At 44.3% G+C, this 22,962-nt stretch overlaps 1 protein-coding gene across 8 annotated transcripts in view; it reads left to right on the forward strand.

Annotated features, from left to right (window-relative positions):
• The window catches only part of NFIA (nuclear factor I A), a 245,802-nt gene extending 224,198 nt beyond the window's left edge, over nt 1–21,604 (forward strand). For all 8 annotated transcript variants that reach the window (XM_082766228.1, XM_082766230.1, XM_082766229.1 and 5 more), the window contains one exon: nt 18,877–21,604. In XM_082766228.1, the coding sequence (XP_082622354.1) occupies nt 18,877–18,894 (18 nt within the window). In that variant the 3' untranslated portion in view covers nt 18,895–21,604. The remainder of the gene's footprint in view (nt 1–18,876) is intronic.
• Nucleotides 21,605–22,962: the final 1,358 nt, after the last annotated feature.

Genomic DNA, 22,962 nt, shown 5'->3' on the forward strand with positions numbered 1-22,962 from the left:
AGTTTCAAAAGCAAGCTGGTCTAGATGCCTCATGACTAAGTAATAGATCTGCCTCTTGTATTGCCAGGGACTTGTAATAAGGAGAGCAGTAGAGGAATGGGAAAGTACCATCACATTAATTAGGGACTAACCTATCAGTATCAACAACACTAATAGAGAATAAAGGGGTCTGAGTTTGTTGTTTTTCTTTTTTCCCTAACCAAGCGATAAAAGCAATTGTGTAACACAGGATACGTGCTCACAGCTTGCGCAGCAAGTAACACTAAACTAGAAACCTGCTCTTGGTAACTGGTTTGTGCTGTCACTCGCTGCTCTAAACGGTGCTGGTCAATCTCTAATGCCCTCACTTTGCTCTGTACTATGAAATTCCTCTAGGGATTATAAGTACTCTGTGTGCTGCAGCTCCACTTCCACTAAACATCGTTTACTAGACTGAGTCCTGTTTGCCACCTACTTACTCTACATCTTCCTGGAAATTGTACTTGGGATGCTAAAAACAGCTCCCGAGCAACACATGCCTATTGCATCCAATCCCTCCTACCTGACGGGAGCTGTGTGCCCTGCAGGGTGAGGTTACTGGGATGCACGGAACAAACACTGCCTCCCACTGCAGCCACCTAGGCAGAGGATCAACTGCTTTACCACCTGTAAGAAACTGAATGCTTTTCTGCTCTGCTTAAGAAAGAAAATGCATCGTATACCCTCTTGACCAGCTGCTTCAGGAAAAACCCCTCTCTAATGTAAACATACTTTATATCAGATTCATCCCAGTTGGTTTCTAAAACTTAGTTAAGCATGAAAAAAAATAAAAAATATTCCCATACATTTCTCTAGGAAAGGATAAAACTATTTGCTAGAAGAACAGAAGTAGCAGCTCTTCCTAATTCTGCCTTTGCAGGATCTCAGAGCTAGAGCCAAGGAAGCCAAGGTCTTGTCTGCTCAGACTTCCCCTGATGGGGCCCTACAGCCACCCAGCCACAGTAGCGCTCTAGACAGAACTAATCCTTTCTAATGGAAACAATTAAAACAAAAAGCCCATAACTTTACCTAGCACACCACAATAAAGTATAAGAAAAAAAAAAAATAAAGAAAAAAAAATAAACAAGTTTTGCTATTTGGGAAAACTACCAGTGTGAACAACAGCAAGCTCGGAAGAACAGCCCCAGCCCCCCTTTTGCCTTATAGCCTTAAAATGACCAGGTACGGAAACACTTCTCTGAAGAGTAATGCTGCCCTATTAAGTTAGGGGGAAATCACTGAAGTTCAGCAAAAGGGATGCTGTGTTGATAGTGTAAGGAAATAACTTCTCTAGATCTGCTCCTGTTCTCTGCATTTCCTGAATTAGACACTGGTATCTTTGTAGCTTCTTTTTTTCAAGCTTTTCTTTATCTCTAAAAAAGCCACCTCATGCCTCAGGTGCATATACAAATCTAATTGTGCAATTACTTTCTTTTCTGGGGACAAGGGAAAGACTGTTTTACTTCCCCATAATCCTTTTAGAAAACAAACTGCAACCTGCGATTTTTCACTGGCAGCACTTTAAAACAAAGGGCACGCGGGGAAAAAAAATGAGCTTTATGCCGTGTCCTGTAGGTTAGCAGATGTGAGCTCTGTCAGGCAAGGGAGGGAGGCAAATTCCAGAGTAGATGGTCCTTCTGCGATAACAGCCAGTCCGCACTGCCTAGACACTTAATTCGGAGGAATGCGGTGCAGGTGATGCCCCTCGCTGCGGCTGGAGGCGGCGCGGGCAGGGGGGAGGCAGGGAGGCAGCCTCGCAGGTAGCAAGGGCCGAAACGGTGGAGGATTCATAGATCAAAGTCAGCACCTCGAGTGGGAAGCTAATGCAGCTCCTCCAGAGCTACCGCTCCTGCGGCTGAAAACTGCACGGCTGTTCTGTGCCCAGGTTCCATTGCCACCCTATGGAAGAAAGAAACCAGTGCACACATTTTCCTTTTTGACAAATAAAACATGTGCTTTGCTTCGCGGGGATTTTCCTTTTTTTGCTTCTCGCTGAACCTCTGCCACGGCGCCCTGCCCTTTGCACTGTCAGAAAGGGATGCCGAGCTGCCAGCCTCGTGCACAGCTCGTGTTGATGGGCTTTATTAATGAGTACCACAAGCTGCCTGTCCTTTTCTGCCTCTGCACCCTTCCCTCTGTCTCCCGTTTCCCAGAGCCCAGGAATTGCTCTGGGCAGACACGTAGCACCTGCTGGCCCGCGGGGAGGAAGGGCAAGGTCAGGATTTCGTGGTATTGCTGCCGTGTGCTAACAGCTGAGCCACCGCTTCACTGCACCAAGCAGTTCGTGTCCAGAAGTGCAAGGGGTGTGTGCGGTTTGTACATGGCAGGGGACGTGCAGAGAACATGAGAGGCCGCAGGAACAAGATCAGGCCTTTTATTTTGGGGGTTCTGAGCAGGACTATTTATAAGCCAGGCCAGCGCTACTTGTTGCTCAGGTGACTGTTCCTCCCCTGGATAGGAACACTTATCCCGAGGGCTGAAAGCACCACTTGTGTTTGAGCATGAATGAAGATGAAGAACACTAATTTAGAAGCATTTGTTTTAATCAGCTCAGTCCCCCGAGGACTACATATTCCATAAGGTAACCTCACTAGGCAAGCACGTGTGGCTTTGGAAGAAACGTAAACTACAAAGCACTTTTAAGCAGGGCCTTAATTACCCCTCGCCTTTTCTTGGCCCATAGCAGTGAATGTAGTGGCAGCTTCAGAAGGTGATTTGAGCACAGGAATGACGTCTGACCTGGGTGGAGAACAGAAATTTGCTCTCCCAGCAGAGCTGCAGTGTCCGAAGCAGCATCAGAGTTTTAGATTGCTCCAGGTCGTCCGTGGGCCCTATGCCCTTGTGGATTGCTTTCCTACTAGAGATTTGTCATATATATGAAAGGAGAGACCCAAAATGGAGATCAGAGACAGAAACATAAAGAACAGTTGGGCATGTGAGGAGAAAGTTGTATGTGTGACCACAGCTTACACCAATTGCCTGGGCTGAAGGGCACTGAAGGAGGATGGGTTCTTGTGGGCTTAAGCCCTACCGTGACCACTGGAAGTTACAGTGCCTGATCAAAAACCGTCCTGCTGCAGAACCAGTGGCACCACGCTACTGATACATGACCTGAGTGCTGGTGCTGTCTTTCACCTTTTACCCTCCAAGCAGCTGTAGAGGTCTGACCCTGAGGGTGGTCTGGAGATGGCTTTAAAAAGGTGACACAGGTCTAAAAGTGTGAGCACAGCGAAAGCAGTGTCAGTCTCTATCAAGCACCAACAGGCCTCAGACCCTGGGAAGCTGAAAGATTTCAGATTCTGCCTTTGCTTTGTGTTTAGCCGTATTAAACTCACTTTTCTCTTTTGTGGAAATTAGTTGAGGAAATGTGGGCTGAATCCTTTGCTGAGTTAAAATTGAGATGGTTCCACCATGATGGGAGCAAAGAGCCCGCATGCAGTCATGGTGCTCTTGATGTGCCCCTGATCACATAATAGCTCTGTAGCCACAAGTCCCCAGTGCTGCACGAGTGTGAACGTGCTGCTCTGATCACAGCTGCTAATGACAGTCCGGTGTGTGCTCCACAGAGAGGAGATACAAAGGTGACCAGAAATCAGGGTCACTTCCCAATTCCCATTCCCTTCAATGTCTGTTCAGCTCAGTGCACAAAGCCCATTTAATTGAGCTCTCGCGCAGAGGGGCAGTATGAAATTTCACTCTCAAATCAGTTCTTAAAAAGCAGCGGAGAACAGTATGCCTCAGGAAGAAAGCACATGTTGCACTATAAAGGTAAAGGTTCATAGAAGACTTAGTACCATCATGTGGCCTTATCTTCAAAGTGGGCTGGAGCCCAATCAGTTCAGAAATGCCTGGGTTACTCCTCGGCAGGGGTGATCCTTTTTCCTCTGCTTTTTCTTCCTCCTCCTTGCAGGCTCCAGTGAGCGGTTCAGACTTTGTTTTTTTTTTGGAAACTAACACTAAGCATCCTATTTCCAATAGATATAGCATGCAATTATTTACAATGGACATAGACGAATTTCCCAAACTAAGCTATTAAACTTACTGCATTTTTCCCCTCTTTACAATAAACAGGAAGCCTGTGCGTAAGGCACCCTTTCTGTGGGTTTTATGGCCATTACTTATGCTCCACAGTAGGGGAGAAGAGAGAGAAGAAGTAAGTGTGGGCCTGGTGGGAAGAGTTGGCAAATGCAGAAATATGATGAATGAGCTGGAGAGATTTAATTTCTTACTAAATTCTCTACAAGCTGTGTAACCTTTCTTTAGCTAAACAATTACTCTAAAAGGCAATGATTTTCTGCATTTTCATTGAAAAGTCTTCATAATAACAATGGCCTATGTTCTCCTTCTTGAAGAACTTCTGCCAAAAAAACAGTTTTCTTTTTTCCATTCAGCAGGAAACTGTCTTATTTTTTCAGTCTCCTATTCCCCACTAACATGTATTTACAAGGCCTACCACTTACTGCATGGGGTGGGAAGAAGCTTCCCCTCCGGCCAAATCATTTTGGCCTGTCTCCTCCGTAGGGAACTCTTGCATCTTGCTCGGAAGAGGAGTGTAGCCACTGTCAGAGACACAATACCAGGCCCCAGTGACCATTTAGTCTGACAAAAATGACAGTTCCTCTGTTCACAGGTACGGAGTGCGTGGCAGGGGACTCCCAGATTTGTTTGTCGGTGGCCAAGTGGCTGTAGTGGCTTGCTGCTGTAGTGGAGGTCATGCTCCAAGACGGGAGCAGGTTTTGACCTTTGTGTGGTGGGGGAGACACACATCGGTTCTTTCAAATCCAGGATGCTCAAAGCACAGCCAGGTTGTACACCTTGTGGCTGTGTGCCATCAGCCACGCTGCCCAGCTCATTAATTGGATGGGGTGCAGGTCCTCGCTGAACCACACGCTCCTGTGACCACGTGCTTTCCTTCTGCAGAGTTACACATTTCCTCAGATACTCACATGCGTATGTACACACACAGACCAAACGTACAAATATAAAGCCAGATTATAGTTACGTACCTCTTACTGCTTTTACTTGACTTAGCTGATTTCCTGCCACCCCACGCCCGCCCCCAGCCTCCATTGCAGATAATGCTGTATTGGATTAGTCTGCCTCAGTGCTGCATCAGGTCCCGGATCGATTTATTGACTCTGTCAGAGTGGCTAGTACAGTAATTGTTACAAGAGCAGAATGGAAAGCAAGAATGTGTCCACATAAAATATAAAAATGACGTTTTGTTCTTTCTTTCCTCTTTTGCCCTATAGATCTTTATGTGTTTACACAGCGGAGGGCACTTTACTTAAGTTAATCAGTTCCTTCTACATTATTAATTGCGACAGTTAGGGTGCTACATGGCGGCAAACGTATTATTGAAAACATTGATCTCACACTCACGGTGTGGACTTGAGTAGGTTTTGTATTCCTTCCCTTCTTTTGCAACTGCTTTAGGGTACTATCAAATCATATTTCTTTGACTGACAATACACCATCAATACAATTGATTTCCAGGAGAGGCGGAGAGGTGCTCGTGAGAAAGAAAAAAGTGTGTAGACCTTTAGGGTATTCTGCAGGCTTGGAGAAGGGCTGATAGAAGTTGGTAATCACAGTAATTACATGCCTGGCCTGATTTCTCTATTTTGTAAAGAGTATTAATTTAAGAGCTGAAGTTTCATGAGTGTTGAAGATTTGCAGAGATGGCATGGTGAGACCTTTTAAAATCCATGTAGAATGTATACCCTTAAAAAAAGACATACTGACTTTTTACAAGGGTTTTAGAAGTGCCTTTGAAAGACATTTCATGAAAGTTCAGCTTTCGCAGCTGATACCTATATGAGCTCTATAAATTCCACACAGCCTGACAAACTCCAGTAGGTGTCACATGTGACCTGGATGGAAAAGGTCAGCAGCTGAATTTATGGCTTTTGCATTTACTGGAACATTAAGATTTTTGCCAACTGCCATATATACTTTTTAACAATTCTGCAGTCAAAGGATTAGGACCACAATGTACAGTGAAGGTCAAAAATTAAAGGCCACGGTCCCTACAAGCTTCCAGTGGGTAGGCATTAAGTTTCTTCTGTTCTAAGAACCACCGTTGCTTAACGGTCTTAACAGACAGGTCAAGGAATAAACAAGCTTCAGAAGTGAACACCTTACAAAGTAGACTATCTTGCTCTGAAATTAATAGGAAGTTCCGTAAGAAGGGCCCAAAACACAAGAAGCAATTTCTTACTGGAGAAGGACTCTCCAGTTTGCAGCAGATCTCATGTTTGCAAGACAGCGAGCATCACTGGTCCTAGTGCTGGACCATCCTAGACAAATGTGAAAAGCATGCAGAGAAAGATTTGGGCTTCAAAAGGAGTAGAGCAAAATGATATGGCAAAGTTAGTGTAATTTTATTAAAACCTGTTTATATTTTAAATTTAACAAAGATGTCTGTTCTTAGTGAGGATTACTAAGTGTGCCAAGATTTAGCTTTCAAGTTTTACCTGGTTTTAGTGTGACCAGTTCAGAAGAGCTAAGCGTATTGTTTTTTTAGGTAGTTGTTTTTATAGCATATTCTACTTGAACAGAGGTGGCACTGGAAAAGTTTAATCCAATAAAAAAGATCTTTTTTAAAAAAAAAATAATACTAAGAAATCATGAGGCTACACCTGAACATATCTTGTTGGCTGAACTATGTAGCCTTTAGTTACTTTGATTATTAATATCCAGTCTTGAAAACAGTATTGACGGTGTAATCATATTTTTTTTTGGCATCTTCACTCACATGAACCAACTCTTACATCTAGTTATTACACATGAAGAGATGCAGGTAAATACATTTCAGAAGTCAGTCAAATGTAATTTTAGTTATGAGATAAAACTAACAAAAATCACTACCAATAAAATGCAGACTGAACACAAAAATTTCTGCATTGCTTGGAGCAACTTAATACAACTTTAGATACCCTTGATACCCTTTTGTGCATTTGCTATAACTCCATCTTTTTAAGCGTGGCAATAGATTTGCATGTGGGATTTTTTTTCCATTCATCCTTGCATGTGCTAAACAATGAGTTTTGAGATTTTTCAGGAATATTTTTACACATAACATTTATTGTTTGGCTCTGTCTCTCTCTCTCTCTCTTTTTTTTTTTTTTTTTTTTAAAGTACTTTCTTGTAGTCTTTTGGGTTAAAGATCACATCTGTAAATCTATGGTATTGGACCCGACTGTACATTCATTGAAGTTGATGAGAGCAGGAGATGGAAGATTTGCTATTGGCAAGAGTTTGTTTTAGAAATACAATAATCTTTTTGTTTGATTGTATTTATATTTTGCTTCTAGCTATGCACAATAGAGTAAATCTAGTCTTTTTCAAGTAAATGTGATAAGGGTTAAAATTCACAATCACTTCATAGAGGGAAGGCTTGAACTGCGGTAATCATGTATCTCTAAAATTTTCATTTTGTGGCTGCAGGTAGAATCTCTCAGTGAATCTAAAAGAATATTCCTTGATGTAGAGACGGGTTTAATTTGGGTATTTCCCCAATTTACTGGTCTCATCAGCTCTATCTGAAAGTACACGACAGGTTACGTTTTGCCCAGTTTGTTCCTGGTAAGAGGGGAGGCTCCACAGGCACTTTATAAACTCTTTGTGCTGGTAACAGCAGTGATGAGGGCAGAATCCGTCCCAGGAACTGTAGCTGCTTTATCACTTCGGTTGATGCTGTGTGAGTCAAAACAGAGCTCGGGTCCTCCTGCAGTGGCTGGAGGCTTTTCAGGAATATGAGGAGTAAAAGTAGTAACATTTAAAATATATATATATAGGGGGAGAGCCGCAGTTCTCAGCACAATGGAGCAGCTTACTTACTGAGTACAAAGAGCCACTTCTACAGTCTATTTTCAGAGAAAAGCCCCACATTCAGTGACTCATAAAAGCGAAGAGGCACCTTTTGATTTTAAGTTCAAGGTTTACATTAGTAATTTTGTCTGTTTTCTCTGTTAGTATTAATTAAATTGAGATAGTTTAATTAGTACTACTAAATTTGATCATTAGTAGCAATCCATTCTGCCCGCCATACTGCAGAAATATGATGAAGCAGAAGTAACTAAATTGTTTAATTTCATCTCACTTAATGACTTTACACTCCACCAGGACTCTCACTGGCATCTCGCAGTATGTGTGAAAATCGCTCCCCGCTAGGCCGAGACCCAACTCCCTTTCGCCAGCCACGTCTCATACGCCCCCCCCCTCGCTTGGAGGCAGATAACGGAGTTATCTGCGTCCTTTCCGAGCCCCGGTCACCCAGATCCTGTGTCGTCCCCACCCCGCTGGCTCGCACGGAGCTGGACAGGGCTGCTGGGCCACCACGTCCTGTCCCTGGCCACCAGGTCACCGCTGTGTAACGTGAGAAGCCCCGGCATCGCCGCCGCTGCACACCCGGTCCTGAGGATTGTGCACGGCCTTGAACTTTCCTCGGAGCAGTTTGTTCAGTTTAGCGAGGTACAAAGCATCAGGAGAAATGCAGACATCAAAAGTTCTCGCATTCAGGAGGCTTTTTTGTTGTTGTTGCTCAGCTCAATGCCCTCTCGGTTTTCTTTTTTTGTAAGGGGAGATTTGGGAAGGGGGGGTGGGGGGGGTTCATTGCTGAATTGATTTGTTATTCCTCCAGCTCAGTGTCTAATTTTAAGGTCAATGTGGCAAAAACTCCAGACTTTCCCTCATGCCCCTATTCCTGGCCATGTTAATTTGGGGATGGTTTGGGTCTCCTTGCCCAGCACACCTAGGACCTGCAGAAATCCTGGTCCCTCTTCCCTTCCTGAGGTCTCTCCAATTTCACTGCCCACCTCAGACAACGTCCCGTTGCCTCAAATCCCCTGTCCCCAGCCCCCAGGCTGTCTGTCAGTCCACACAGCCCCGTCCCTACTGCCTCGCTGCCCCTTGCCCGGGCATCCCCCCTATTCCTTCCCTGCCTTTATCGGCTCGCTCGTGCTGCCTTTGCCTTCCCGGCAGCACGGCGTGACTGCTCATTTGTCTGCTTCACCCACAGACATTCGGTGCCGGGCAGAGACCAGGCACCGAAGGCTTTTGGGAGGATTTCGGAGCCTGGTGCGGAGCACTCTCTCTCTCCCTCCAGCTCGGGTTATTAATTCCCCTCCCCGCGCTTTCCTCTTGCTCTAATAGGACTCGCAAGGCAAGCCAGAAAAACAGCTCAAAACTCCCCTTTGTGCCCCAAAACTATCCCAAAAACGGAGCCTTCGCAGCGGCTCAGCCCTGTCTCCCGGGCCACCCCATGCAGGCAGCTCCCTGCAGCAGGCAGGGGCTGGGGGCAGTGTGTCTGTCTGTCCGTCTGTCTGTCTGTGTGTCCGTGTGTCTGTGTCTGTGTGCCTGTGTCTGTGTGTGTGCGTGCGCGTGCTCAGGCTGCCTCGCTGCAAATGGAGCTTGGGAGGCCCAGGCCGGGGGTTGATTTTTTTTGGATGACTTTCCCTGATTGTCTAAAGCAATAAAAGTACAGAAATTTTCGGGGGAAATGGTGGTTGTGGGGAGATTATTTTTGCAGTCCTGATGCAGGCAAAACTCCTGAGGCTTCGGGAGAGTTTCGCTTGCCTGAGGACTGCAGGAACTGGCTTAAATTGAATAAAACTGTAAGTACAGTATGGGGGGACTCGGTAACAAGGAGTTCTGCAAAAGCAACAAAACCAGAGAGCACAATGAAGAATGGAGCGGGTTACGCCGCGGTGAAAGTATGTACTGGTTGTTATAACACCGTGCCGCTAGAATAAATTATGTCCCTTTAAAAAGTAATACTTTAACTGTGGAGCTATATAGAGACAATTAAGACGATATTGTTCTCCTCATTTCCCTGCCCCCCTCCTTCCTCCCTCTCTCTGCAGTAGCTCTGTGGAAACTTTTAATGCTGCAGCTTGAAACTTGGGCCTCTGGGTCTAAAATGCCTGAGAAAGCACTGCGGGCTCTAACTGTAAAACATTCCTTCGGCGGGCCCTGGAAACAGGGCGCGCTGGCGCAGGCGAAGTTCAGAGGGATCACATGTAAATGAGGGCTGGCTATAGACTCCCGAGGAGCGTTTTATTTCGCTTAAACCTGAACTTGAACTTGCGAACGCGCTGCCGGAGCGGGGCCGGGCAGCGGGCGGCCGTGAGGGGCCGGGAGCTGCGGGCCTGGGGGGCTCCAGGCTTTGTGCCGCGTCCGGAGGCGCCGGGCGAGGAGGGGGCCCCGGCCACCACAGCGTGGGGACAGGGGGACGGCGGGCGAGGGTTTTGGGGAACGGGCTCCCTGAGGCTCCCGAGCGGCTCGTTCCTCCTCGCTGAAGGGTGGAAAGTGGCAGCACGGCGCGTTTGCCGTCCCAGCCTGTGCCGAGGGCTCTGGTGGGAGCCCCTTGCGTGAGGTTATAAGCGGATCTCAGTCCGGATGTGCACTTTATTTCACGGAGGGGAAGAAATAAGTGAGATTTAACTGTCGAACTGTTGGCACTTCTGAGTAAATTTAACTGTGCTGCTAGAGGATAAAATACAGGGCAGTCTCAAAAGTGAGGCAGAAAGAGTGCAGAAATTAAAATCCCTTCGCAGCGTATTTACTTTTAAATCACAATAGCAAATGCAAACCGCAGGGCAGCTTTTAAGGCCTTTATTGGCTCCTTTGATAAAACGTGCACTATCTCCTCTTCCCCTTGCACAAGACAGGGGAGGCAAGGAGCAGCTCGCGGCCCCGCCAGCAGCCCCAGGTGAGGTGGGGACGGTGCAGCCACCACCAGGCTCTGCCCGCAGCCAGCACGGCCACTGGGCATGGGGGCACCTTCCCCCCAGCTGCTTTTGGCCAGTGGGACATATTTGGGTCATTTCTGGTGACTCCCAAACAATTTTGGCTGTGTCTGTAGCAAAACTTTGAAAGGATGAATGGGTGAAAAAAAAAAAAAATCTTTTTGGCAGTTGCTCAGGAAATATCTACAAAGATGTCCTTTCTGGAGCAAGATATTATTTCAGGGTTTGTGTTAGGATCATTTTTATTCTGTGACAGCGCATAAAGAGACCAGGACAGAGCAATGAGGTCTGGCATAGCTAAAATCCCTTCTGTGTGTGTGAGGTTATATAGTTTATCAATGCAGAAACCACCACGGGCTTTGCAAAGTAAACAGCTGGCTTGATTCTGTGTGCTGCACTTTGGAGTCATCTGTGGGATTTAAATGGCTAGCCTGCGATTTTTGGAGTAAGGCAAATATATATTTTTTTTTCTTTTAAACATGTCAAAAGGGTTTTGCAGCCATTTGTTTTCTTAGTTCCTTTATTTGTTAGGATTTTCCTTTCTGTTTCATTTTGGTTTATTTTGCTTTTGCAAACGTCTTCGCTGCCACCAGCGAGACTCCAAATAAAATAAAAAAAAGTTTCTATCCCAGTCAGAAAACCTTATGGCAGCGACAAATATCACAGAAAGCCATCGTCTCTCTCAAAGATTTCATCTCACCATCCACTTAATCCGCTTGCTGTACCTCAGATCTCAAGTAACTTTCATACTGTGGGCTCACTTTAATGGATAGAATCTATTTTTCATGAAAAAGCAGGAAATAAGCTGTCTTTCGTACAAAGATTTACAAAATGTAATCATTGTTGAAATATTCTCTTTGAACTGCCTTGTCCGCAGGGGTGTCTGGCTCCCAATACCCCCGTTTCTTTAGAACACCCTTACAAGTTCTTCTGGTAGATCAGGTACACTGGTGGTTCTGGTCTTTGATGTCTTGAATGAATGAAAGAAAAGCATAATAAAAGAGAGCTGTTGATCAAGCATAAAATACTCTTTAAGCTGACAGAATGGCAGAGTTAACACATTCTAAGCTGCTTTTAGGTTTTTCCTTTTTTCCTCACATTTTCCTGTGCTTTGTGTACAGTGGGGGTTTTTATTTTTTGAAAAGTCTCTGATCTATGTAGTATGCCGTCCTCTAACAAAAAACCGAAATGGGATTGTTTCTCTCTCTTTCTCCCCTTCTTTTTTTTTTTTTTCCTCGCTCTTTCACTCAACTATCTTTTTTTTTTTTTTTTTTTTTTTTTTTAACAGCAAGGGTTACGGTTTAGCATTACTGCAGTGAGCTTTCAGAGTATGACGAAGTTTAGCAGTTATTTTGAAGATTTCAAAGTCAATTTACTAATAAACAAACTTGTTCACTTAACTGTTTAGAAAAGCGGGGGCAAAACTTTAACTCACAAATTGTTTCCAAAGTAAAATGAAGATCTTCTGTCCAAAAGCACAATTGTAAACTGAAAGAGCGACATAAAAATGACCTCATTGTGAGAGAACTTTCTTTTAGAGTCAGAGAAAAGGGAAAGTTTTCTTCCTGTAGATCTAATTTAGATCTTAAGTTCCCATACATTATTTATACATCATATTCAAAGTGCCAGCCTACTCTGCTTGCTGGATTACATTTCAAACATTTGCCATTGATAAGTCTTCGCTGTATTATATTCAGACTAAATGTGAATATGTCATAGCACAGTCAATCTTTAATCCGCTGAGCTTCAGGTTCGGGCGGCAGGGGGTCCAGCACTCAGAGCATTGCTTTATACTTGAGAAACATCTGGGGCCAGCTGGGACACTTTACTGGAACATTCAGATGTCTGGAACAACAGCAGGAGTTACTGTATGAGTGTGTTTTCATAGGTTTGGGAGGGTTTGGGGTGACTTAGTTAAAAACACGAGCTATTCCCAACTTGAGGTTTGAACCCAAGCAGAAATCTTGCCTGAAGTGAGCTTGTTGGTCCCAGGAGAGAAGTGGTTTGGACTACTATACATTTTTAATAGTCAGCAGGCAGAAGTCCATATTACAGAATTATTGCACATAATTTAATGCAGTTTGCCACAATTGGCATTCTCGCAAAAGCTATTGGATGCAGCGCTACTGTACACATCGCCTGGAGACTAGTGTCCCTCCCGGGACAGGTTTTATCTTCCTCGAGACAGTATAAATATGCTCATAGTGGGGCGTGTGACTCTCCTGGGTTTGGATTTTGGACAACCAGAAGATTCACTCACTGTTTTATGTCCCTTTGGGGATGACCAACATGCTACTTACGTCCCTTTTGGTATTCCATTTTGGAAAATATAATTACTAAATAATTAATCCCAGCTCTAAGAAAATAACTTGCATAGGCACAAAGGTGACCTTGTCTTCAATATTCACCTTTCGGTTTACACAGTAGGATCAAATTCCATGCCTGGAGAAACTCTGGAGAAACCAATAGAAAAGTGGGACGAGTGCAGGCACGGGTGAAGTGGATGTGGTTGCTCTAAGGGCAGGAGCCCTCGCTCCAGTTGCACCAGAAGCCGAATTACCACAAACTTCACTCATCCTGGCAGCCCTTTTGAAACCATACCAAAGCCCAAGTTCTGGCCTCTTACTTTCAGATGACCTGCCATAGGGAAGAGCCGTGCCGGCAGCTTTCACAAGGCGATGTCTAACAGACCAGCTTGCTACCTAGCTGTTTACATTCTCACTTTATCTTTAAAACCAGAAGGACTCGTTACCCCGATGCGCCATCCCAGGGTTAATGTTTCTGATTGCCTTGAAGTTCTTGCAATGACCGAAATGTCATCCCCAAACAAAACAAATGAACTGATGCGCCGTGATGAATCCTTGCAGGTGCCCGGCGGTCGTGGTTCAGGTTCAGCTCTGCTGCTCAAACAGCCTCTTTGCCGGCAAGCTCTAAAGCTGCAAGGTTGATGTTTTTTTTAATTCAAGCCCTTATCAAAGGTGGATTTCCCCGCCCAGGACGGAGCAGTGATAACTTGCTGCAGCCGTGCCAGGGGCAGCAACGGCCGCGGTGCAGCGGCAGACGCGTTTGAAGTCCCGACAGCTGCCGGCGCTCTGCCGGCACCGCGCACCAACACGGCCCAACCAGGCCGAATCGTAAAGAAAATGGCCGGCGCGGAGCAGGTCTTAGCCCTAAGTGGATGAGGTGAAGAAAAATCTCCTGTGTGTGGAGTTTGTCAGAGTTTCAAATGTGTGAATGTCCTTAAATAACCCACATCGCCCGGAGAAATAAGCCAACTGTCACACCCAGTTCTGGATTCCACATTAACAACCTCCTTCCGCAGCGTTAAACTTTGCCCTTGAGGACTTTTGTTTAACTTCTTAATTTGAAAAACAGATAGGGCTGCTTTACAACCTTCACTTTTTGCGCGAGCTGAAAGGCCTCATTGTTAGCGCAGGGGATGTGCAGGTAGAAGTAAATTTAACAAGTTTTCGTTTGATTGTCTTTCTGTTTGGAAACGCATGAGCCGTGTTCACGGCTAGGCTAGGGAGCCGGGGATAAAACATGTCGCACAGGAAGGCTGTTTTAAGAAGGTTTTTATAAACAATGGGCCAGTTTCTGTGTTCCTGACGCAGGCAGAAACTGCTACCGAAGTCAATGAGGCACTTTCAGCTTTTCTCCTTTTAAACATCGTGAATTGCAGAGCGCTTCCTCGCTGTTCTTCCAATACAAAGGACCCGATTGTCAGAAGTTGCTGAAGGATTTTTGTGTGTCTGTGCTATCTTCAGAACAGCATAGGAAACAAGTAGACTCCCGCTATCAAAGACACATAATTGCCATTTCAGACTTCCTGTTTAGGATTCAGTCAAGTAGATATTGTTTATGGTTCATAAAACCTTACTACTGTGAGGATTCTCAGATACTGGCAGTATAGAGTTTCAACTTTCATGGTGCTGTAAATTAGAAAAAAAAAAAAAAGTGTGATAATACTCCTCCGAGAACAGTAAAATAGAGCTCTGCAATGGTTAAATGGAATTTTATAAGCACATTCGGTGTGGAACTGTTTTGCATTACATGAGTTGAATACCTTAGAGATGACACACATCTGCAGGCACTTTATTAAATCCTTAGTCAGCACTTTTCGACCTGATGAGATTACTTCTTCATTTGACTGGAGAAAGGGAAGCGAAGATCTCGTGCCGGACTGCAGAATTCTTTCTGATGTTTCACCTTGAGCGCCGGGGAAGGACAGCAGGATGCTCCGCAGGACAATACAGACCTGTGGTGGCACTGACAGCGGTGCGGCAGTAATTGCACTGAGTAGGACCTTTAGCTCCACTGGATTCATTTAGCTCTAAACTTGCTGGTACAATAGTACTGCAAAGTAAATAGAGAGGAAATAAAATACTGGCTCTTTTATGAAAACGCAAGGAGATCATATCGTCCTGACTGTATTGTGATAGTGCACATGATTTAAATGGAGATTTTAAATTAAGAAAGGCAATACGCTGTTCTCCAGCTGGGTGTAGTCGGATAGATTACAGGACGCGAAGGGATAAAACGCATGAGGGGGCTCGACGGGAGAGCCCCGCTCGTACCAAGTTGTGCAGCACCCTGAAAGAAAGCAAAAAATAAGTCAGCAGTCCCAAGGTATGGACCTGGGCTTCTCCCCCCCTGCCCCGAGCCCCCTAACCGTGCAAAACACCCGGCAGATCACAACTATCAGAGCTCCGACACTTAATATGCTTCCCGGACGTGTTCATTCGAGGCGCTGAGGTCTCCTCTCCCCTTGCAGGAAAGTTTCACAGGTGCTTCAGAAGGACAATGGAGCTCTTCAGACATAATCCGGGAAGACTTAGACATGTATAGGAGGCTTGAGGGGGATATGAGATCTTAATATTAGAATGATTAGTAGAAAAGGAGGATCATTCTGTGTGTGCATTTCAGCTGTAAGACGCTCTAAATTAAAACGGTATCCTGAGAGCAGTGCTGGTGGGATCTGATGAGTAAATGCACTCTCTGTCTTGCTGTTCTGCTGCCTCAGCCCATAAAACATTTCATCAAAGCCGGGCTGCAGGAACAGCCAGCGCGCGGTGCAGCTGTTTGCGAGGTACTTGGAGTTTGGCTCCTTTAAAAGCAGCTTTTCAGTAAAGTCAGTCCGGAGCCCCTGCACAGGAGTTTAAAAAATACCCGTGCAGTTTGGGTTTGATCCCGTAAGGGTTAATTAAGTTTTGCATCGGTATTAAGGCTGAGCAGTGTCTGCAGGAGTCATATTGACACCCTGGTGCATGGTAACTCTACTCCTTTATTGACATGTTGCTAGTCAAGAGCACAATAGCACTCTGTGTCTGCAAATCATTGCTAAAATCATCTCAAGAAAAAAAAAGTTTGAAAGCCTAACGCTAGACAAAGGCCCCAGAGCTGCACTGCGCAGCGAAAAACTCCAGAGTCAGCAACTTCTATTGATTAAAAACTAACCTTTAAAGTAACTCTCAGAGTGTGTGGTTAGCATTTAAATTTAAACATGTCATGAGTTGATTTGTGTTACTGAATACCAACTCAGAAGGAGTTACATTCACATCAGATTTTTTTTTCTAATTCCCTTAAGCAGCTAAAGTATTTCATGAAATGTCAATAGGGCAGGGGAGAAAAAAAAGGTGTTTTGGAGGGAGGGGACTCGCGCGGAGCCTCGCCGCTTCTTTTCCCATGCAAATAGTCACCCCAAAAAGAAAAGTGTGGGGAGCGAAACACAATAATTAGACCTTTGTCTAACTTTCCCAAGTGCCAGAGAAAGACAGATTAATTAAATACACAACAGTGTTGGTTTTTGGAGTGGGGGTCTCTCTCGCTGTGTAGGTCATAAATTAGGCAGAATAAATACTTCAATGTGTTTGCAGCGGGCTGCTACGTCAGAGCGGCTGGCGGGCGGTGGGAGGGCGCAGCGCGGCTCTTGCTAATGACAGTCACGTCTGGGGCTGTCTGGTTGCTCGTAGCAACGAGACATGATGTAACACCGGGATGAACTTGAACTTGGGGGACTTGAAAAGGGAACAATAGACCAGAGCAATCAATAAAGCCTATTTCAGTGAAGGATTACAGAGCCGCTCTGGGGTAACCTTGTCTGCGAGGCGCAGGCTGAATAGCAAGACGCGTGAAGGAGCGCCGGGCCGTGGGGGAGCGCGGCCGCGCGGGACGGACGGGGCGGATGGACGGATGGACGGACGGGCACAAGGACAGACGGACAGACAGGCCCAGGGCATCCCCGAAACGGGGGCCGGCAGCGGAAAGGCAGCCTTCATCCCCCCTCAGAGCCAGCGGGGAGCAGCCGGCCTCCACAGCGCGGCAGCTCCCTTCCCGTCCTCCTCTATTATTATTATTATTTTTTTTTTTTTTTTTTTGAGCAATCTGCTGCGAAGTCAGAGGGGCCTTGCGAGGCCAGGGCAGCTCCCGCTGCCGTCACCCGGCTGCCGAGCCATGTGGCCGGGCCGGCGGCGACGGGAGCCAATTGGACATCTGCGATATAGATTTGAAACGATCGGCGCTGAATTTTTAACCCCTTTGCTCCTCGCTGCGGCCTCTCCACGGCTGCAGGCCCGGCCCAAGGCCGCCGGAGATGCTCCCGCCAGGCCCGGGAGGGCCCAGGGCCCCCGCGCCTCTCCCCCGCACAACCAGGGGGCCGGGACTTGGCACCGCCTCGCGAATCCTGCAGGAACTCCTCTCTGTTTATGAACTTTACATATGAGAGCTATTTCGCTTAATTACAGCCCGCTTAAGTCTAAATAGAAAATCTGTAGGCAATAGATGGAGCCGATATGGGACTGGCGTGTTTGTATTCAGGAGGGCGAGCGAAGGAAGAGTTCGTTAATGAGGTGTACTGGAAGCGGGACAACTCCTGCGATCGTGCTATTTATTTTACCGGTTCCTACCTCCATGGCAAGACCACATAATCTTGAAGTCCCACACAAAACTTGCCTCAGAGTTTTCTGTAAATGTTCATAAATCCTCCCCGGGTTGATTGTACTATCAATCAAGTCAGATGCTGAAAAGGAATAGAGGAAAAAGTTGGTAAAACTTGTCGTCAGTTTATACCTGCACACGTATGCACCTCATACATTACAGGGCCCAGGCTAAAAACGCGGGGTGTCAGCAGCAGTCCTCTAATACCTGGGCCTTTTCTGCTCGTTTTGTTTTACTTTGGGCTAAATCGCTGCTGCTCGCTGGTGTGCTCCCACCGCGACATGTCGCTGCCCCTGCGCACGGTCCCCGGGCCTTACACTGCCCTCATTCATCTGGGGTTCGGGTTGGCACGGCCCTTTGGGGTCTCCCCGGCACCGTCCCAGCCCCTCAGCCCCACGTGTTGTCCTGCCGGGGAGTGGAGCTGCTTTCTGTGCCCCAGCATCTGCGCCTTTGGGTTAAGGACGTTATTGTTGTGTGCTCCGCAGAGCTAAAATCCCAGGCAATTTCCTCCCTTTGGAAAGGGAAAAAAAAAAAAAAAAAAAAAAAAAGATTTTTTTTCCCCCCCAAAGAAAAGCTATTAGTTGAGGTTTGCGTTTTGTTTTGCAACACAAGTATGCCCAGAGATACGGGACATTTTCGCTGATCCACTTTCCCCCAGATTTGCTTTATCCTCGCTTTTCTCTAGCGATCCAGTTTCTCCTAAGAAAACAGCCCTGTTGTTGAATTTCTGTGCATCTGTTCCAGTGAGACAGTTGAAGCAGGGCAGTATAAAGCAACAGATGCTTATGCTGGCACATGCCTAAATACCCAAGAAAACCCCGACTGCAGGGTGATAAATGGCACCGAGACGCGAATGTGTATCGCCTTTTCAGGGGATTAGACAAAAGTGAGCTAGAGGGATCTTCAAGCCATAATCTATTAAAAAGATTGATAACTTGTAACATGACATGACCCCCGTGTTCGTCTGTAGCTATGTCCAGCGACTGTCGCTGAAAAAAAAATATATTGATTTGTACAGTATTTTTAATTAAGCTTTGTAATTAGGTCGATTCGTCACAGCCTCAATTAGCCCCCCTCTTGGCGGCCGAGGATCGCCGCGGCGCTCGGAGCCCTTCCCGCGGCAGCGAAAGCGAGCGGCCGGGCTGACGAAGTCTCCTCTTCTCTCTTGCAGTCCTGGTACCTGGGATAAAAGTCTCCGCTTCCCACCACCCACCGGACAGACCACCTGACCCCTTCCCACCTCTGTAACACGAAGCAGCAGCAACGCAGCGCAGCGACTTCACATCGGCGGAAGGGGAGGCGAGCAGACACCGACAGCAAACTCGTACATGGAAATGGCAAACGTTATGGTTGAATGGCAAAGGCCGTAACTTTTTCGAGATTTTTTTTTTTTTTTAGACAACTTTAGGACTGTTGTAATTTCTCCTATGGTGCTGGAAATGGTTGGGCTTCATAACTTTTGAAGTGTTTCATTGGTAGTGTAAGCGTTAGGTGACACTGAGTAGAACTAGCCTCTGCTGCTGCTTACCAACTCGCTCTTGTAACACACTTTCCATATGGAGCCTAACTGTTTTACAGTATCCTCATCGATTTTTTCCCATACAGGTGTGAGACTTCTTGAGAAATCATGAAACACACTTAAACTATAACTTTTGTAGTAGCTGAATTCTGCAATATATAACTTACCGGACAGACATAGAGCATGTTTTTCTGTAACATATCGGAAAAAAAAATGCAGGTTTTTTTGTTGTTCTTTTTTTTTTTTTTTTACAGTCGGCACTTAGATACGTAACATGAACCATAAGAGCATTGTCAACAATTTTTTTCCACTCGATTGCAGAGCGATTTAAAACATCGAACTACTACTATTCACTAAAAAAAAAAAAAAAAAGAAAAAAAAGAAAAAAAAAGTTTGAAATGCTGCACTTACATTAAAAAAAACATTTTTCAACAATTTTCAACAATTACACAAAAATTCACGCAGAAATGGGGAAGTTGGTCTGTTTTGACAGAAACTGACAGGAATCAATCAAAACAATCGAATTTTGAATTGAGTAAAGTGCAATTTCATTGGATAGCTAAATATCTTTGTAAGATAGAGATTGTTGAAAATTCTATTTTTGTTTTCCAAGTCCTTCCACCCCAGGACTCTAAATTATTGGGGTAAAAAACAGCCTTGCAAGAAAAAGGGGAGCTATTTTTGCTTTTTATGTTTTTTATTGTTGAACTTGTATCCCTTTAAAACTGAAGGAAAATTAAAAAAAAAAAAAAAAACAAATCTAATGGTGCTTTTACCACAATATGTTAACTACATTAAATGCTAATTAATCATTTTCTGTTATCAAAGCACATAACTAAAATTAAATCATAATATCTGTTAATTTTATAAGCTAAAAGTCACTATAATGGATTATGCCAATTCTGACAAATTTTACGTGTTTCCGGCAATATAGGGTTTATCAGTTCTCAAACACCTTGGGAATAATATAGAACGGTCCAGAAATTAAAACACCTTTGTGTCCCTGAACTGGTACATTTTCTGGACTGCGAAGAAAACAATACAGAAACAAATGCTGATATTACAACTTATGCCAGTTCAAAGCAAGGGCACTTGCTGAAGAAGAAAAAAAAAAAAAAAAAAAAAAGTTTGGACCCCAAACGTCCTGTATCTTATGTACAAAAAAAAGGAAAAAAAAGAAAAAAAAAAAGAGTGCAAGTGATTTTTTCTATCAGACAGCGGAGCACCCCTTTGCTTCACATGCAACTTTAAGAAGGTTTCCTATACTATACATATATATACGTTCTGGTTGGCAAGTCCAGCTAATCAGAGAAAGTCTCTGCATGTTCTAGTGTTAGTAACTAATTTTTATATAGTTAATGTAGGGTAAAGTAGAGTGCATTAAGACACAATATTGTAATCCCTATTCCAGGCACTTGCCTTTAAACTATGTTTGTTCGACCCTTCAGAAGGGTTTCTACTACTGTCCTATACAATCAAGTAACTGAAATTCTTGGGAAGACACTTTGCTCCTCATCTTTTCCCTGAAACAATGTTTTGTTTTGTTTTCTTAATTTGCACGAAACAAAAAAAAAATTCCATATCAATGTGCCTTGCCCTGGATAGCGATTATTTGTGGAATTGTTGCACATGTTCCTATATTGAAAGGGGTTTTTCCCTAGTCAAGCATTTGGAGACACTTTTTGTAAATGTGACTTTTATGTCAGCCATTGTCAGTTTCAACATCTAGAATTAAATAGGATGTTAGTTGTTCCGCAGATAGGAGTAGTGTTTATTGTCCTGTATGGTCAGTGGCAGTGCTATTCTGAGATCTGTAGATGCTAGATTATCAGTATTTTTGGATGTTGCTGCATTTTACATTTTATTTGGAGTCTTCCTTTTGTTTTGTTTTGTTTTTGTTTTTGTTTTTGTTTTTTTTTCCCAGATATATGAAAATATGCAATACCTGCTTATATCATGTAGAAAAGCTTAGCAATTATTAATTTTTCTTTTAATTTTTTTTTATTTGACCAAAGTTGGTGCTGCACTTGACGCAGTGTGTTTTAGGTGTTTGTCTTTGTACTTTTGTGATTTTGAATGCACATGCAGGAAGGGCTCTTCTTAGAGAAGCAGTCAAACTGTGAAGCACTAAGCTGAACCCTGCTTCAAGCAATTTTTGTTTTACAACTGTTCCTTTCACAAGCAAGCCTTAAAAAAAAAAAAAAACTTCCTTTTTCTTCAGATCCCACACCCATTTTTATTAGCAGACTGCAATCAATCCACATTCAATAAAAGTATATAATGCCCATTTTTATATGCACGTTTTTAAACTTCCAAGTTCTGAAAATTGTTTACTGGTTATTCTCTATTTAAGGAAAAAATAAAATGTTTTGGATTTTCATATGTGTCTGATAAGTGGTTGAGTAGTCATTTTGCTCTATTGTATTGTGTGATTGTTAGTATATGGTATCACATCCTCTAGCCAGCATCCTTTGCCTTCCCTATAGCACTTAGCTGGGCATTACTTTATTAAGACATATGTGCACTAAAAAAAATAGCAGCTTTCAGTGCTTCACAGTGAAGGGAAAAAAGCCTAGACAAACATTTTGTCAGAACCTTGCTATGAGACAAGGTATTACCAGTAAATTGGTTGTATATACAATAAAATTGCACCCTTTTTTAAACAAAACAAACTAAGCAATAGTTTGGGCAGTTAGTTGTTTTTAGTGAGCATGTTGTAGTCATGGCTGCAAAGAGAGAGAATTAAACTGCCCACTCAGAAGATATGTAATTTGTATGTTGTATAGTTTTATTGATTACACTGATTTATTCTACCCTATTTTATAATGCAGGACTTTTGTAATGTTGTTTAAATGAGGAAAAATTTCTGTCAAATTAGCTTAGTGGAATTTCTGATTGTTCGTTATAAAGGCAGCGTTCATAGAATTGCTTTTTTTTTTTTTTTTTTTTCCTTTGGGAACTGGATTTAAGTTAAAAACTTTCCTGTTTCCTTTTTGTATGTATTTAAATACAGTTATTTTTCTTCTCTCAATGGTATAGCATATTCCTATGCTTGAGAAGTATAGGCTACTGAAGAACCATTGTAAATGGACATTACAGGTATGCTGTATTTTTGAAGGTATTTTGTCATATTAAGTTTGATGACGCTAAAGTTAGGGAATTCTGAGCAGAATTGCGAGAAAAAAAAAAATGTTTTAAAGGCTTTAAAACATTAGGTAGGCGGTCGAGGGTGTTCACCAACAGGGGTTGTAAAGCATTACACACTAAATCCCGTTTTTTGTTCACCTTGCTGCCACGCAGCCGCCGCGGCAGCAGGGCGAGGAGCGGAGGCCTGGCAGGGCAGCGCCGTGCCCGCGCCCCGGCCCTGGCTCAGCAGCAGCAGGTTTCGGGCCCTCTTCCCTCCAGGTTGCTCTAGCAGTTATGTTTTTGGTTTTGTTTTTTTTTTCATCACGCGAACAACTTTTTTCTCCCCTCCCCGTCTCCTTCTCTCCAGAAGTTGTCAGACGCACAAATTCTCTGACCTGCAGTCACCCACCCACCCATCCAAATTGAAAGGCCTAGGAAAAGTGCTTAGCGCGAATTGACTTTGCCAGTTAATTCCTTTCTTTTTCCTCTTTTTGAACTAGGGCACTTGCTTTTATCATGCCGCACACCCCAGCAATGCCATTATTTATTCCTCTTCCTTTATAATAAAAACTTACGGGCTTAAAGTTAGGCAGCCATGGTACACTTTGTCTC

The sequence above is a fragment of the Aythya marila genome (genome assembly GCF_965140915.1).
Source record: "Aythya marila genome assembly, chromosome: 8".
Lineage (NCBI taxonomy): Eukaryota > Metazoa > Chordata > Aves > Anseriformes > Anatidae > Aythya > Aythya marila.